This window comes from Oncorhynchus mykiss, chromosome 8 (assembly GCF_057628025.1).
Source record: "Oncorhynchus mykiss isolate SJ-2025 chromosome 8, ASM5762802v1, whole genome shotgun sequence".
Classification (NCBI taxonomy): domain Eukaryota; kingdom Metazoa; phylum Chordata; class Actinopteri; order Salmoniformes; family Salmonidae; genus Oncorhynchus; species Oncorhynchus mykiss.
The window spans coordinates 787,297-802,553 of NC_143029.1; the positions used below are offsets into that span (position 1 = coordinate 787,297).

Below are 15,257 nucleotides of genomic sequence, written 5' to 3' on the forward strand. Positions count from 1 at the left end.
AAATTTTATGAACAATTTATGTAGAAATACATGTATTTTCAAAGGGTTCACATTTGTTTTTGCCACTGTATATATGTAGTGTAGATCTATCATTAGGATGTTTTTTTAGATATAGGTTTAGCGTAAATGTGTATTGTATAGCGTCATCTTTATTGCAAACATGAATAAAAATACAACTTTAAGCTACGTAATAATATATCCCATCAAATATCCCATGGCCCAGATTTTGGATGCAGGGCAGTAGGAAATGTATAGAAGTCATTTAAAAAATCAATAAGTTCCACCCCCGAGTGTCCATATTTGTATGTAATGTTTGTATGTAATTTTTGTGTCAAAATGAACAATTCTTTCTAATCAATCACCACACAATAAACTGACAGGTGTTTGTAGAGTCATTTTATTAGAAAACACCTGCACAGAATGAGACAGCACTAATGCAAGCAGAGGTATGGCATCTGACTGCTACTCTCGATGGTCCTCTTCAGCCACCTGTGAGGAGAGAGGTCAAGTCACATCCTGATGGCAAAATGGCACCCCGTTCCCTATATTTGACCCTATGGGCTTTGGTCTATAGTAGTGCACTAAATACTAAATAGGATTCCATTTGGAACGAAATAACAGACTGACAGGATGGTTAGAAAACTGGTAGGGGTAAACTGATACCAATATCTGTGGGCAGAACCTCCAATGGCTGACTAGCAGAGTTATCATCCCTTTCTTCAGACCCTCTTCACCTCTCCCTAACCCCATCACTCCTCTCCCTAACCCCATCACTCCTCTCCCTAACCTCATCCTCACTCCTCTCCCTAACCTCATCCTCACTCCTCTCCCTAACCTCAGCCTCACTCCTCTCCCTGACCTCATCCTCACTCCTCTCCCTGACCTCATCCTCACTCCTCTCCCTGACCTCATCACTCCTCTCCCTAACCCCATCACTCCTCTCCCTAACCCCATCACTCCTCTCCCTAACCCAGTCACTCCTCTCCCTAACCTCATCCTCACTCCTCTCCCTAACCTCATCCTCACTCCTCTCCCTAACCTCATCCTCACTCCTCTCCCTAACCTCATCCTCACTCCTCTCCCTAACCTCATCCTCACTCCTCTCCCTAACCCCATCACTCCTCTCCCTAACCCCATCACTCCTCTCCCTAACCCCATCACTCCTCTCCCTAACCCCATCAGTCCTCTCCCTAACCCCATCACTCCTCTCCCTAACCCCATCACTCCTCTCCCTAACCTCATCCTCACTCCTCTCCCTAACCTCATCCTCACCCTCACTCCTCTCCCTAACCTCGTCACTCCTCTCCCTAACCCCATCACTCCTCTCCCTAACCTCATCCTCTCCTCTCCCTAACCTCATCCTCACTCCTCTCCCTAACCCCATCACTCCTCTCCCTAACCTCATCCTCACTCCTCTCCCTAACCTCATCCTCACTCCTCTCCCTAACCTCATCCTCACTCCTCTCCCTAACCTCATCCTCACACCCCATCACTCCTCCCCCCTCGCACCCCATCACTCCCCACCACACCCCATCACTCCTCTCCCCTCACACCCTATCACCCCCCCACACACCCCATCACTCCTCCCCCCACACACCCCATCACCCCTCCCCCCACACACCCCATCACTCCTCCCCCCTCACACCCCATCACTCCTCCCCCCTCACACCCCATCACTCCTTTCTCACCCCCTCTTTCTCACCCCACCCCCTCTCCTCCTCTTTCTCACCCCCCCATCTCTCCTCCTCACCCCACCCCCTCTCCTCCTCACCCCACTTCCTCTCCTCCTCACCCCACTTCCTCTCCTCCTCTTTCTCAACCCACCCCTCCCCCCATCTCTCCTCCTCACCCCACCCCACCCAGTCTCCTCACCTCCATCTCTCCTCCTCTCTGGAAAAACCAGTTCTACTCCAGTTTCTTGGGGTTGTTGACAGCTACATAGTGATATAGAACCACCAGCAGGAACAGAGACACACCCAACATGTTGGCAAAGATGGCCAGCTGCACGTCAGTCACCATTCTGGAGGGGGGGCAGAAACATACATAATATCACCATTCTGGAGGGAGGGGGGGGCAGAAACATACATAATATCACCATTCTGGAGGGGGGGGGGGGGGCAGAAACATACATAATATCACCATTCTGGAGGGGGGGGGCAGAAACATACATAATATCACCATTCTGGAGGGGGGGACCAAAACATACATAATAACACCATTCTGGAGGGGGGGCAGAAACATACATAATATCACCATTCTGGAGGGGGGGGGGGGCAGAAACATACATAATATCACCATTCTGGAGGGGGGGGGGCAGAAACATACATAATATCACCATTCTGGAGGGGGGGGGGGGCAGAAACATACATAATATCACCATTCTGGAGGGGGGGTGAGAAACACACACTATACCACCATGTTTTAACCAGGTAGGCCAGTTGAGAACAAGCTCTCAATTACAACTGCGAACGGGCCAAGATAAAGCAGAGCACTGTGACAGAGTTACACATAAATGTACAGTCAATAACACAATAGATAAATCTATATACAGTGTGTGCAAATGTAGAAGAGTAAGGAGGTAAGACAATAAAAAGGCCATAGTGGTGAAATAATTACAATTTAACATTAACACTGGAGTGATTGACGTGCAGATGAGGTGCAAGTAGAGATACTGGGGTGAAAAAGAGCAAGAGGGTAAGTAATAATATTGGGATGAGGTAGTCTGGTGTGCTATTTACAGATGGGCTATGTACAGGCACAGTGATCAGTAAGCTGCTCTGACAGCTGGTGCTTAAAGCTAGTGAGGGAGATATAAGTCTCCAGCTTCAGTGATTTTTTGCAATTCGTTCCAGTCATTGGCAGCAGAGAACTGGAAGGAAAGGCAGCCATAGGAAGTGTTGGCTTTGGGGGTGACCAGTGAAATATACCTGCTGGAGCGCGTGCTAAGGGTGGGTGTTGCTATGGTGACCAGCAAGCTGAGATAAGGCGGGGGCTTTACCTAGCAAAGACTTATAGATGACCTGGAGCCAGTGGGTTTGGCGACGAGTATGAAGCGAGGGCCAGCCAACGAGAGCATACAGGTCGCAGTGGTGGGTAGTATATGGGGCTTTGGTGACAAAACGGATGGCACTGTGATAGACGGCATCCAATTTGCTGAGTAGAGTGTTGGAGGCTATTTTGTAAATGACATCACCAAAGTCGAGGATCGGTAGGATAATCAATTTTACGAGGGTATGTTTGGCAGCATGAGTGAAGGAGGCTTTGTAGCGAAATAGGAAGCTGATTCTAGATTTAATTTTGGATTGGAGATGCTTAATGTGAGTCTGGAAGGAGAGTTTACAGTCTAACCAGACAGCTAGGTATTTGTAGTTGTCCACATATTCTAAGTCAGAACCGTCCAGAGTAGTGATACTAGTCGGACAAGAGGGCGCGGGCAGCGATCAGTTGAAGAGCATGCATTTAAAAGCAGTTGGAGGCCACAGAAGGAGTGTTGTATGGCTTTGAAGCTCGTTTGGAGTTTAGATAGCACAGTGTCCAAAGAAGGGCCAGATGTATACAGAATGGTGTCGTCTGCGTAGAGGTGGATCAGGGAATCACCAGCAGCAAGAGCGACATCATTGATATATACAGAGAAAATAGTCGGCCTGAGAATTGAAACCTGTTGCACCCCCATAGAGACTGCCAGAGGTCCAGACAACAGGCCCTCCGATTTGACACACTGAACTCTATCAGAGAAGTAGTTGGTGAACCAGGCGAGGCAGTCATTTGAGAAGCCAAGGCTATTGAGTCTGTCGATAAGAATGCTGTGATTGACAGAGTTGAAAGCCTTGGCCAGATTGATGAAGACGGCTGCACAATACTGTCTTTTATCGATGGCGGTTATTATATCGTTTATTATATCGCACCCATGACCAACTCTGAAACCAGATTGCATAGTGAAGAAGGTAACGTGGGATTCGAAATGGTGGGCGATCTGTTTGTTAACTTGCCTTTCGAAGATTTTAGAAAGGCCGGGCAGGATGGATATAGGATGGATTCTGACGGGATGAGGTCAATATCCTTCCAGGATCGATTAGAAAGGCCTGCTCGCTGAAGTGTTTTAGGGAGCATTTGACAGTGATGAGGGGTGGTCGTTTTACCGCGGACCCATTACGCAAGCAGGCAATGAGGCAGTGATCGCTGCGATCCTGGTTGAAGACAGCAGAGGTGTATTTAGAGGGCATGTTGGTCAGGATTATATCTAAGAGGGAACTCATGGTTACAGATTAAGGGTTGTACCTGGTAGGTTCCTTGATCATTTGTGTGAGATTGAGGGCATCTAGCTTAGATTGTAGCATGGCCGGGGTGTTAAGCATGTCCCAGTTTAGGTCACCTAACAGTACCAACTCTGAAGATGGATGAGGGGCGATCAATTCACATATGGTTTCCAGGGCAGAGCTGAGGGCTGAAGGGGGTCTATAACAAGTGGCAACAGTGAGAGACTTGTTTCTGGAAAGGTGGATTTTTTAAAGTAGAAGCTTGAATTGTTTGGGCACAGAGCTGGATAGTGTGAGAACTCTGCAGGCTAACTCCACCCCCTTTGGCAGTTCTAACTTGTCGGAAAATATTATAGTTTGGGATGGAATTTCAGGATTTTTGGTGGCCTTCCTAAACCAGGATTCAGACACGGCTAGGACATCCGGGTTGGCAGTGTGTGCTAAAGCACTGAAAAAAACAAAGTTAGGGAGGAGGCTTCTGATGTTAACATGCATGAAACCAAGGCTTTTGCGGTTTCAGAAGTCAACAAATGAGAGCGCCTGGGGAATGGGAGTGATACTGGGGGCTGCAGGGCCTGGGTTAACCTCTGACTCACCAGAGGAACAGAGGAGGAGGAGTGTGGGTGCAGAAACACACATTGTACCACCATTCTGGGGGGAGGGGGCAGAAACACACCTAATATCACCATTCTAGAAACCCGTTTGCGTTTTCCGTTTGGGGTAAACTGTTTGTGTTGCTAAACTTTTTACAACAGAATTGGAGTAATGATTACACCCCTGGTCATCCATGACAGGCAAGGAACTGAACACAAGTTAACTAGCTATCTACTTACCTACCCACCATTCATAATTAATTGACATCGGACAACAACTAGCTATATATCTAGCTAACGTGAGCTGCACCTGGATGGTTGGCCGCCTATTCAATGGCACATTATGAATAGTTTAAAAAATAACATGATTATGGCTATTCTAATTTTTAGACACAGGTAGTTCCTTATCTGACGTTGGTGAGCAACTGTGTGAGCTGCATCCTTAGCCAACATTGCAGACATAAAAACTCGATATGAAATCGAATAGGAAGGCATCACCTACTAAGGAAAAATAATACGATGACATTTCAGCAAAAAAAAAGAGATAATTCAACCCTTACGTTATTCCTTGTTTATGTGTATTTTAGTCGGTTGCAGGTTCAGTTTTGTCTTTCTGGTGTGTGATTCTATCCTCGGTTTCCGGTCCCGTCGCTTCGGACTAGCGCAGAGCGCCACGTCGACGTAGAGGGGAGGAGCCATGGGAACGGCGTTCATACAGCGGCGCATGACGTTCGATCTACTCCGGTTTCAGAGCACTCTATCCGAAATACGCCAGAAGAGTAGAATAACTGATGAATTTACGAACACACCCCATGATTTCTAACAAAAAAACTGTGATAGAAGGAACGACTCAAAATCACGTATGAATATTTTAATAGATAATTTTAATCTAGATGTTCATAATTGAACATGAATACATATTTTAGATTTAATACATTTGGTCCTCCAAGCCAGAGAGGGCGGTAGTGGTGTCCGGCTGCACGGGACCGGAGGGAGAGGAGTGGCCGAGACGTGGATCTGTCGCCTAGCCGGCGTGAGGAGTAGCTGGTTAGCTAACTAGCTAGATGGTGCTTCGCTTTTGCGGTACGCGGAACAGAGATCGGAGAAGCCAATAGCTAACGTTCAGATAGTTAGTTAGTTAGTTAGTTAGAGTAGATCCTGTGAGTTGCCAACATGGCGCTGTACGAATATGTCACTCGGGACCAACTGTCGGGCTTCGACAAGTACAAGGTAACGTGAAGAGAAAGACTGCTCCTCTAGCTAGCGGTTAGCATGCTAACCTGGTTAGCTAACGAGTATTTTTGGCGTTCAGTTACACCACCATCATTATCGGCCGCTGAACATTCTGGGAAATGTCCTTTTAATTTCGCTACGGTCAGCTCATATGGCTGGGGTCATATTGTAACTGGAATAGACTAACCGGTTGTGTATTAATGGATCTGACCGATAAGCGACCTGTCAGCATTGGCTAACGTAACGTTAACTAGTGACATTACGTACTTGAGGAAAATAGGAAGGTTTCTCAACTCATACCTGTACCTATGTTTGTTCACTATTAACTAGTTAACCAGCGAACTAACCAGCTAGTTAACCCGCTAACTAGTTACTCTATGTCGTGAATTCGAAAGCACCCGTTAGTGGGCTTGATATGCACAGCGGGTACAGAATATATTCTCCATTCAGGCTGTAAAGACTTCACCTCCTTAATTTTGTTTAGTGGCGGGAAAGAACGGGGGGAAATATACGTCCTTTCTTTATAAAACACAATTTCCCACCAGAATACTACTTCCTGATTAGCAAAGTAGCTGCAGCCCGATATGACGACCGGCGGATGGGTTATTTGGCAGATTTGTTGCCACTGAAGGACGTTTTGCGTGGCGATATTGATAACTAATATTGATAACCATCTAGATGTCACCTTGATTCATAGCCTTCATATAGTCTACTACTCAATGGGGAGAGCATGAACGGCAACACCGGGACGCAGTGCCCTTCGCTCCTGCTTGAAAAGCACGACTGTCCGGCAACGGCGTGGGAAGTAGCTACCTGATTGTAGTAGCTAATAGTAGGGTGACAGTAAGCACGCATGCAATGTATGAAGCAAGAGTACACCCATCATAAATACTTTAAATAAATAATCAATTTTATAACTGAAAGGGTCAAATTATTTGCGTAAAACAAACAGTGAAATACTACTGACTCTGGCTTAAAAACAGAATTCCAAACTCTCGCAGTACAGCGGTAAAAAAAGGAAGACCCCTGCTCCCCCGGGCCGAACCCTCGGCGCCCCACTGTTTGGGAACCACTGGTCTAACCTATGGCAGAGCGCTTTCTACACTGGCCACTCCTTTACACACTCCTTTCCTTTCGACACACCCACTCGCTCATACTCTGGTGGCGAAGGACATCACTGCTCCTCAATGTGTATCCAAATTCAGTTTTGAGTGTAGGGTTACCTGGACATTTCGGGCTGGTCATGGAACTATGAAAATGGGCGGGGTCTCCCCGCTTAGCTTGATGGGATATGTAGTGATTTTGCCAACACAGCCAGAGATATGTATACAGTCTTGTTCCCTTAATCTTCTTTCAACTGACAATCATATTTGTTGATTTAAATCAGACTTTATTCATATAATGAGCAATCCAGGAATGTCACAAGTTATTTGACATGAGAAAATGGCAACTCTACGGATTGCAATGACTACAATGAATGGCTATATTACTTCCTGACACTAAGGGTCCCTGGAGTTCCTCCTTCTCACCACTCTATATCGAGGAGGAGTTGTTTTCATAACTGGTCGTGGGATTTGCTAGCAACAACATTTAGTCACCATCAGTCTGAAAACTTGTATTGAATACAACCAGACCTTTTCCTAATTGGTGTTGCTCAGAGCAGCGTGAATATGGATGTGCCAATTCATTCCAGTTTAAGTAGTACGAGCAACACAAGTTAGGAAAAAGTTAGTGGTTGTATTCAATAAGATGTACGAATTTCAGCGGCCGCAATTGTACAGAACAAACATTGGTACGAGTTGAGAAACCTTCCTATTTTCCTCAAGTACGTAATGTCACTATTCCAAAGCTATTACAGAGAACACATACATTTTTTCGCTTCTCAAAATGTTTTTAAAATGTTGTCCTATACTTCTTGTTGACAAAATTCCTGCTAATATTAGGTTTTTGAGCTAGTGCCCAATTGACCCCTTGAAGGAGAGCGCTCCTTGTCCCAGAATCTCCCAGAATGCACCGTGCGGCCCATTGACGATGCACTTTCACAATGGCCATAATTACTATTCCAATGAAGTTTCCCATCTCCACAAAAGTACAGTGTCTTCAGAAAGTATTCATACCCCTTGACTTTTTCCACATTTTGTTGTCACTGCCTGAATTCAAAACAGATTAAATAGATCATTTTTTCTCACCCATCTACACACAACACCCTATAATGACAACACCCCATTATTTTTGCAAATGTATTGAAAATGAAGCAGCTGCTACAGCTGTGAGTCTGAGTAAGTATCTAAGAGCTTTGCACACCTATATTGTACAATATTTGCCTATTATTTTCAAAATTCTTCAAACTGTCAAATTGGTTGTTGATCATTGCTAGACAACCTTTTTCAAGTCTTGCTTTAGATTTCAAAGCAGATTTAAGTAAACTGTAATTCGGCCACTCAGGAACATTCACTGCCTAGGTAAGCAACTCCAGTGTAGATTTGGCCTTGTGTTTTAGGTTACTGTCCAGCTGAAAGGTGAATTGATCTCCCAGTGTCTGGTTTAAAGCAGACTGAACTATTTGTTTTTGACTTTGCTTAGCTTAATTTAATTGTTTTTAATCCTGAAAAACTCCCCAGTCCTTAACAATTACAAGCATACCCATAACATGATGCAGCCACCACAATGCTTGGAAATATGGAGAATGGTACTCAGTAATGTATTGGATTTGCCCCAAACATAACACTTTGTATTCAGGACAAAAAGTGAATTGCTTTGCCACATATTTTGCAGTATTACTTTAGTTTCTTGTTGCAAACAGGATGCATATTTTAAAATATTGTTTATCCTATAATGGCTTCTTTCTATTCACACTATCAATTATGTTAGTATTGCTATTCTGTACAGGCTTCTGTCTTTTCAGTCTGTCATTTAGGTTAGTATTGTGGAGTAACTACAATGTTGTTGATCCATCCTCAGTTTTCTCTCATCACAGCCATTAAACTCTGTAACTGTTTTAAAGTCACCATTGGCCTTATGGTAAAATCCCTGAGCGTTTTCCTTCCTGTCCAAAGTGTATTTAATAACTTCACCATGCCCAAAGGGATATTCAATGTCTGCTTTAAAAATGTTTACCCATTTACCAATAGGTGCCTTTTGCAAGGCATTGTAAAACCTCCCAGGTCTTTGTGGGTGAATCTGTTTGAAATTCACTTCTCGCCTGAGGGACATTACAGATAGTTGTATGTGTTGGTACAGAGATTAGGTAGTTATTCAAAAATCATGTTACGCTAGTGAGTCCATGCAACTTATTATGTGACTTCTTAATTAAAGCACATTTTTACTCCTGAACTTATTTAGACTTGCCATAACAAAGGGGTTGACTACTTATTGACTCAAGACATTTCAGCTTTTCATTTTTCATGAATTTAACATTTAGAAAAAACATTATTCCACTTTGACATGATGGGGTACTGTGTGTAGGCAAGTTACAAAAAAATGTCAATTTAATCCATTTCAAATTCAGACTGTAACACAACAAAATGTGTTAAGTTCCAGGGTGTGGCTCCTTTCTGAAGGCTTTGTATATCATAACAGCAGCTGCCACTGAGACTTTCTATTGGACAAATTTGGGTAGGCCTTTCCCTGTGTCCTTCAGTTTGCCTTCTTATTTAAGATTTTCTTTTTTAAACAGAATCTGCGTAATGAATATGCCCCAGAGCTCTCTGGGTTGGGTATGAGGAGGGAGACAGTGTAGATGGGGTAAGGAATATGCCCCAGAGCTCTCTGGGTTGGGTATGAGGAGGGAGACAGTGTAGATGGGGTAAGAAATATGCCCCAGAGCTCTCTGGGTTGGGTATGAGGAGGGAGACAGCAGTGTAGATGGGGTAAGGAATATGCCCCAGAGCTCTCTGGGTTGGGTATGAGGAGGGAGACAGCAGTGTAGATGGGGTAAGGAATATGCCCCAGAGCTCTCTGGGTTGGGTATGAGGAGGGAGACAGCAGTGTAGATGGGGTAAGGAATATGCCCCAGAGCTCTCTGGGTTGGGTATGAGGAGGGAGACAGCAGTGTAGATGGGGTAAGGAATATGCCCCAGAGCTCTCTGGGTTGGGTATGAGGAGGGAGACAGTGTAGATGGGGTAAGGAATATGCCCCAGAGCTCTCTGGGTTGGGTATGAGGAGGGAGACAGTGTAGATGGGGTAAGGAATATGCCCCAGAGCTCTCTGGGTTGGGTATGAGGAGGGAGACAGCAGTGTAGATGGGGTAAGGAATATGCCCCAGAGCTCTCTGGGTTGGGTATGAGGAGGGAGACAGCAGTGTAGATGGGGTAAGGAATATGCCCCAGAGCTCTCTGGGTTGGGTATGAGGAGGGAGACAGTGTAGATGGGGTAAGGAATATGCCCCAGAGCTCTCTGGGTTGGGTATGAGGAGGGAGACAGTGTAGATGGGGTAAGGAATATGCCCCAGAGCTCTCTGGGTTGGGTATGAGGAGGGAGACAGTGTAGATGGGGTAAGGAATATGCCCCAGAGCTCTCTGGGTTGGGTATGAGGAGGGAGACAGTGTAGATGGGGTAAGGAATATGCCCCAGAGCTCTCTGGGTTGGGTATGAGGAGGGAGACAGTGTAGATGGGGTAAGGAATATGCCCCAGAGCTCTCTGGGTTGGGTATGAGGAGGGAGACAGTGTAGATGGGGTAAGGAATATGCCCCAGAGCTCTCTGGGTTGGGTATGAGGAGGGAGACAGCAGTGTAGATGGGGTAAGGAATATGCCCCAGAGCTCTCTGGGTTGGGTATGAGGAGGGAGACAGCAGTGTAGATGGGGTAAGGAATATGCCCCAGAGCTCTCTGGGTTGGGTATGAGGAGGGAGACAGCAGTGTAGATGGGGTAAGGAATATGCCCCAGAGCTCTCTGGGTTGGGTATGAGGAGGGAGACAGCAGTGTAGATGGGGTAAGGAATATGCCCCAGAGCTCTCTGGGTTGGGTATGAGGAGGGAGACAGCAATGTAGATGGGGTGTAATCATTAGTCCAAACAGGAGTATCTATTGGACAAAATCAGATATGTTCCTCCTCGTTTGGTTCCTGTTGAAAACACCTTGGTGTTGGTGATTGATGTAGCCAACGTTAACTAGCCAGCTAGCTGTCAGTGGCAACTCTGAACATCCAGCTGTCCAAATGAATACTGTTGATCGGTTACTGAAAGGTCTGGTTTATGAGGGGAACAACTCTGTAAGATAGTGTAGTCTGGTTTATGAGGAGAACAACTCTGTAAGATAGTGTTGTCTGGTTTATAAGGTCTAGTTTGTGCATGGGGTCCAAAGTCACTCTCTTGTTGTGCCAGGGAGAGAGGGAGTGACAGGGATGGTGATAGAATGGAGAGAAGAAGCCCGATCTGATCTCCCACTGAGGCTCTCTCACCCCCGATCTGTGTGTGTCTGTATTGTATATGCACACCTGCCTGTGCATATACAGTCGAAGTCGGAAGTTTACATACACCTTAGCCAAATACATTTAAACTCAGTTTTTCACAATTCCTGACATTTAATCCAAGTAAACATTTCCTGTTTTTAGGTCAGTTAGGATCACCATTTTATTTTAAGAATGTGAATTGTCAAAATAATAGTAGAGAGAATTCTTTATTTCAGCTTTTATTTCTTTCATCACATTCCCAGTGGGTCAGAAGTTGACATACACTTAATTAGTATTTGGTAGCATTGCCTTTAAATTGTCTAACTTGGATCAAACATTTTGGGGAGCCTTCCACAAGCTTCCCACAATAAGTTGGGTGAATTTTGGCCCATTCCTCCTGACAGAGCAGGTGTAACTGAGTCAGGTTTGTAGGCCTCCTTCCTTTCACATGCTTTGTGATCCTTAAGCGATCTTGCCACAACTTTGGAAGTATACTTGGGGTTATTGTCCATTTGGAAGACCCATCCTGACTGATGTCTTGATATGTTGCTTCAATATATCCACATAATTTTCATACCTCATGATGCCTTCTATTTTGTGAAGTGCACCAGTCCCTCCTGCAGCAAAGCACCCCCACAACATAATGCTGCCACCCCCGTGCTTCACGGTTGGGATGGTGTTCTTCGGCTTGCAAGCCTCCCCCTTTTTCCTCCAAAAACAACAATGGTCATTATAGCCAACCAGTTCTATTTTTGTTTCATCAGACCAGAGGACATTTCTTCAAAAAATACGATCTTTGTCCCCATGTGAAGTTGCAAACCGTAGTCTGGCTTTTTTTTATTGCGGTTTTGGAGCAGTGGCTTCTTCCTTGCTGAGCAGCCTTTCAGGTTATGTCAATATAGGAGTCATTTTACTGTGGATATAGATACTTTTGTACCTGTTTCCTTCAGCATCTTTACAAGGTAACCGGAAGGTTGCTAGTAACCGGACGGTTGCAAGTTCAAACCCCCGAGCTGACAAGGTACAAATCTGTTGTTCTGCCCCTGAACAGGCAGTTAACCCATTGTTCCTAGGCCGTCATTGAAAATAAGAATTGGTTCTTAACTGACTTGCCTAGTTAAATAAAGGTAAAATAAAAATAAAGGTCCTTTGCTGTTATTCTGGGATTGATTTGCACTTTTCGCACTAAAGTGCGTTCATTTCAAGGAGACAGAACGAGCCTCCTTCCTGAGTGGTATGACGGCTGCGTGGTCCCATGGTGTTTATACTTGCCTACTATTGTTTGTACAGATGAACGTGGTACCTTCAGGTGTTTGGAAATGCTCCCAAGGACGAACCAGACTTGTGGAGGTCTACAATTGTTTTTCTGAGGCCTTGGCTGATTTCTTTTGATTTTCAAATGATGTCAAGCAAAGAGGCACTGAGTTTGAAGGTTGGCCTTGAAATACATCCACAGGTACACATCCAATTGACTCAAGTGATGTCAATTAGCCTATCAGAAGCTTCTAAAGCCATGACACCATTTTCTGCAATTTTCCAAGCTGTTTAAAGGCACAGTCAACTTAGTGTATGTAAACTTCTGACTAGAGGTGACCGATTAATCGGAATGGCCGATTAATTAGGGCCGATTTCAAGTTTTCATAACAATCGGAAATCAGTATTTTTGGACACTGATTTGGCCGATTTTATTTATTTTTATTTTTTACACAATTTAATTTAACCTTTATTTAACACGGCAAGTCAGTTAGGAACACATTATTTTTTTCAATGACGGCCTAGGAACAGTGGGTTAACTGCCTCGTTCAGGGCAGCAGAACGACAGATTTTCACCTTGTCAGCTCGGGGGATCCAATCTTGCAACCTTACAGTTAACTAGTCCAATGCTATAACCACCTGCCTCTTGTTGCACTCTACAAGGAGTCTGCCTGTTACGCGAATGCAGTAAGCCACGGTAAGTTGCTAGCTAGAATTAAACTTACCTTATAAAAAAACAATCAATCAATCAAACATAATCACTAGTTAACTACACATGGTTGATGATATTACTAGTTTATCTAGCGTGTCCTGCGTTGCATATAATCTGACTGAGCATACAAGTATCTAAGTATCTGACTGAGCGATGGTAGGCAGCAGCAGGCTTGTAAGCATTCATTCAAGCAGCAATTTCTTGCGTTTTGCCAGCAGCTCTTCGTTGTGCGTCAAGCATTGCGCTGTTTATGACTTCAAGCCTATCAACTCCCGAGATGAGGCTGGTGTAACTGATGTGAAATGTCTAGCTAGTTAGCAGGGAGCGCGCTAATAGCGTTTCAAACGTCACTCGCTCTGAGACTTGGAGTGGTTTTTCCCCTTGCTCTGCATGGGTAACGCTGCTTCGAGGGTGGCTGTTGTCGTTGTGTTCCTGGTTCGAGCCCAGGGAAGAGCGAGGAGATGGACGGAAGCTATACTGTTACACTGGCAATACTAAAGTGCCTATAAGAACATCCAAAATTCAGAGGAATATGACATACAAATGGTATAGAGGGAAATAGTCCTATAATTCCTATAATAACTACAACCTAAAACTTCTTACCTGGGAATATTGAAGACTCATGTTAAAAGGAACTTCCAGCTTTCATATGTTCTCATGTTCTGAGCAAGGCACATATTGCACTTTTACTTTCTTCTCCAACACTTTGTTTTTGCATTATTTAAACTAAATTGAACATGTTTCATTATTTATAAGTGTTCATTCAGTATTGTTGTAATTTTCATTATTATCGGCGTTGAAAAATTGGTATCGGTCTCTACTTCTGACCCACTGGAGTAATCTGTCTGTAAACAAGTGTTGGGAAAATGACTTGTGTCATGCACAAAGTAGATGTCCTAACCAACTTGCCAAAACTATAGTTTGTTAACAAGAAATTTGTAGAGTGGTTGAAAAACGAGTTTTAATGACTCCCTTCTCTCCGCTCCTCACTTTCTCTCCTTCTCTCCTCTCTTCAGTACAGTGCGGTGGATTCCAACCCCCTGTCAGTCTACGTCATGCACCCCTTCTGGAACTCTGTAGTCAAGGTGAGCCCACACCCACACACCCCACACACCCACACCCACACACCACACCCCACACACCACACACCCACACACCACACACCACACACACACACAGGTTATTGTGACTATGACTACAGTGTGTGTGTATTATGATAATGAGGTCTGTCTGCATCATTAATGAGGTTTGCTGAGATACAATAACCTTGACCCTCTCTCTACCTCTACCCTTCTCTCAATTTAAAGGGCTTTATTGGCATTGGAAACACACGTTTACATCTCCAAAGCAAATGGAATAGACAATAAACTGAAGGGAAATTAACAATGGAAGCATTAGTGAACATTACACTCACAAAAGTTTTCAAAGAATATAGACATTTCAAATGTTATATTACTGGCTATTTACACTGTTGTAACAATGTGCAAGTGTTTGTAATATGAACAGTGTTGGTGCTCCACTGGTTACCCTTTTGTCATGGCAACAGGTCACATCTTGCTGCTGTGATGGCAAACTGTGGTATTTCACCCAGTAGATATGGGAGTTTATCAGTGTTTGATTTGTTTTCATATTCTTTGTGGATCTGTGAAATCTGAGGGAAATACAGTGCCTTGCGAAAGTATTCGGCCCCCTTGAACTTTGCGACCTTTTGCCACATTTCAGGCTTCAAACATAAAGATATAAAACTGTATTTTTTTGTGAAGAATCAACAACAAGTGGGACACAATCATGAAGTGGAACGACATTTATAGGATATT

At 44.4% G+C, this 15,257-nt stretch overlaps 2 protein-coding genes across 4 annotated transcripts in view; one reads left to right on the top strand and one right to left on the bottom strand.

Moving 5' to 3' along the window:
* Positions 1-379: 379 nt before the first annotated feature.
* Positions 380-5,548, bottom strand: LOC118965477 (dolichyl-diphosphooligosaccharide--protein glycosyltransferase subunit 4). 2 transcript variants are annotated; one of them, XR_005052758.2, is made up of 3 exons: positions 5,410-5,548; positions 1,873-2,020; positions 380-489 (listed from the first exon to the last, which is right to left on the bottom strand). XR_005052758.2 is itself a non-coding variant. In XM_036984539.2 (2 exons), exon 1 carries the CDS (start codon positions 2,017-2,019, stop codon positions 1,906-1,908), a length of 114 nt encoding a protein of 37 aa, XP_036840434.1. In that variant the 3' UTR covers positions 380-489; positions 1,873-1,905. The 2 variants fall into 2 exon arrangements, 1 of the variants encoding a protein (XP_036840434.1); XM_036984539.2 differs by lacking the exon at positions 5,410-5,548 and having other exon boundaries at positions 1,873-2,019.
* Positions 5,534-15,257, top strand: part of selenoi (selenoprotein I) — a 50,664-nt gene continuing 40,940 nt past the window's right edge. Inside the window, exons 1-2 of one of the 2 annotated variants that reach the window (XM_036984538.2) lie at positions 5,534-6,079; positions 14,457-14,525. In XM_036984538.2, the coding sequence (XP_036840433.1) occupies positions 6,023-6,079; positions 14,457-14,525 (126 nt within the window). In that variant the 5' untranslated portion in view covers positions 5,534-6,022. The remainder of the gene's footprint in view (positions 6,080-14,456; positions 14,526-15,257) is intronic. The other variant, XM_090242415.1, reaches the window with a different exon arrangement.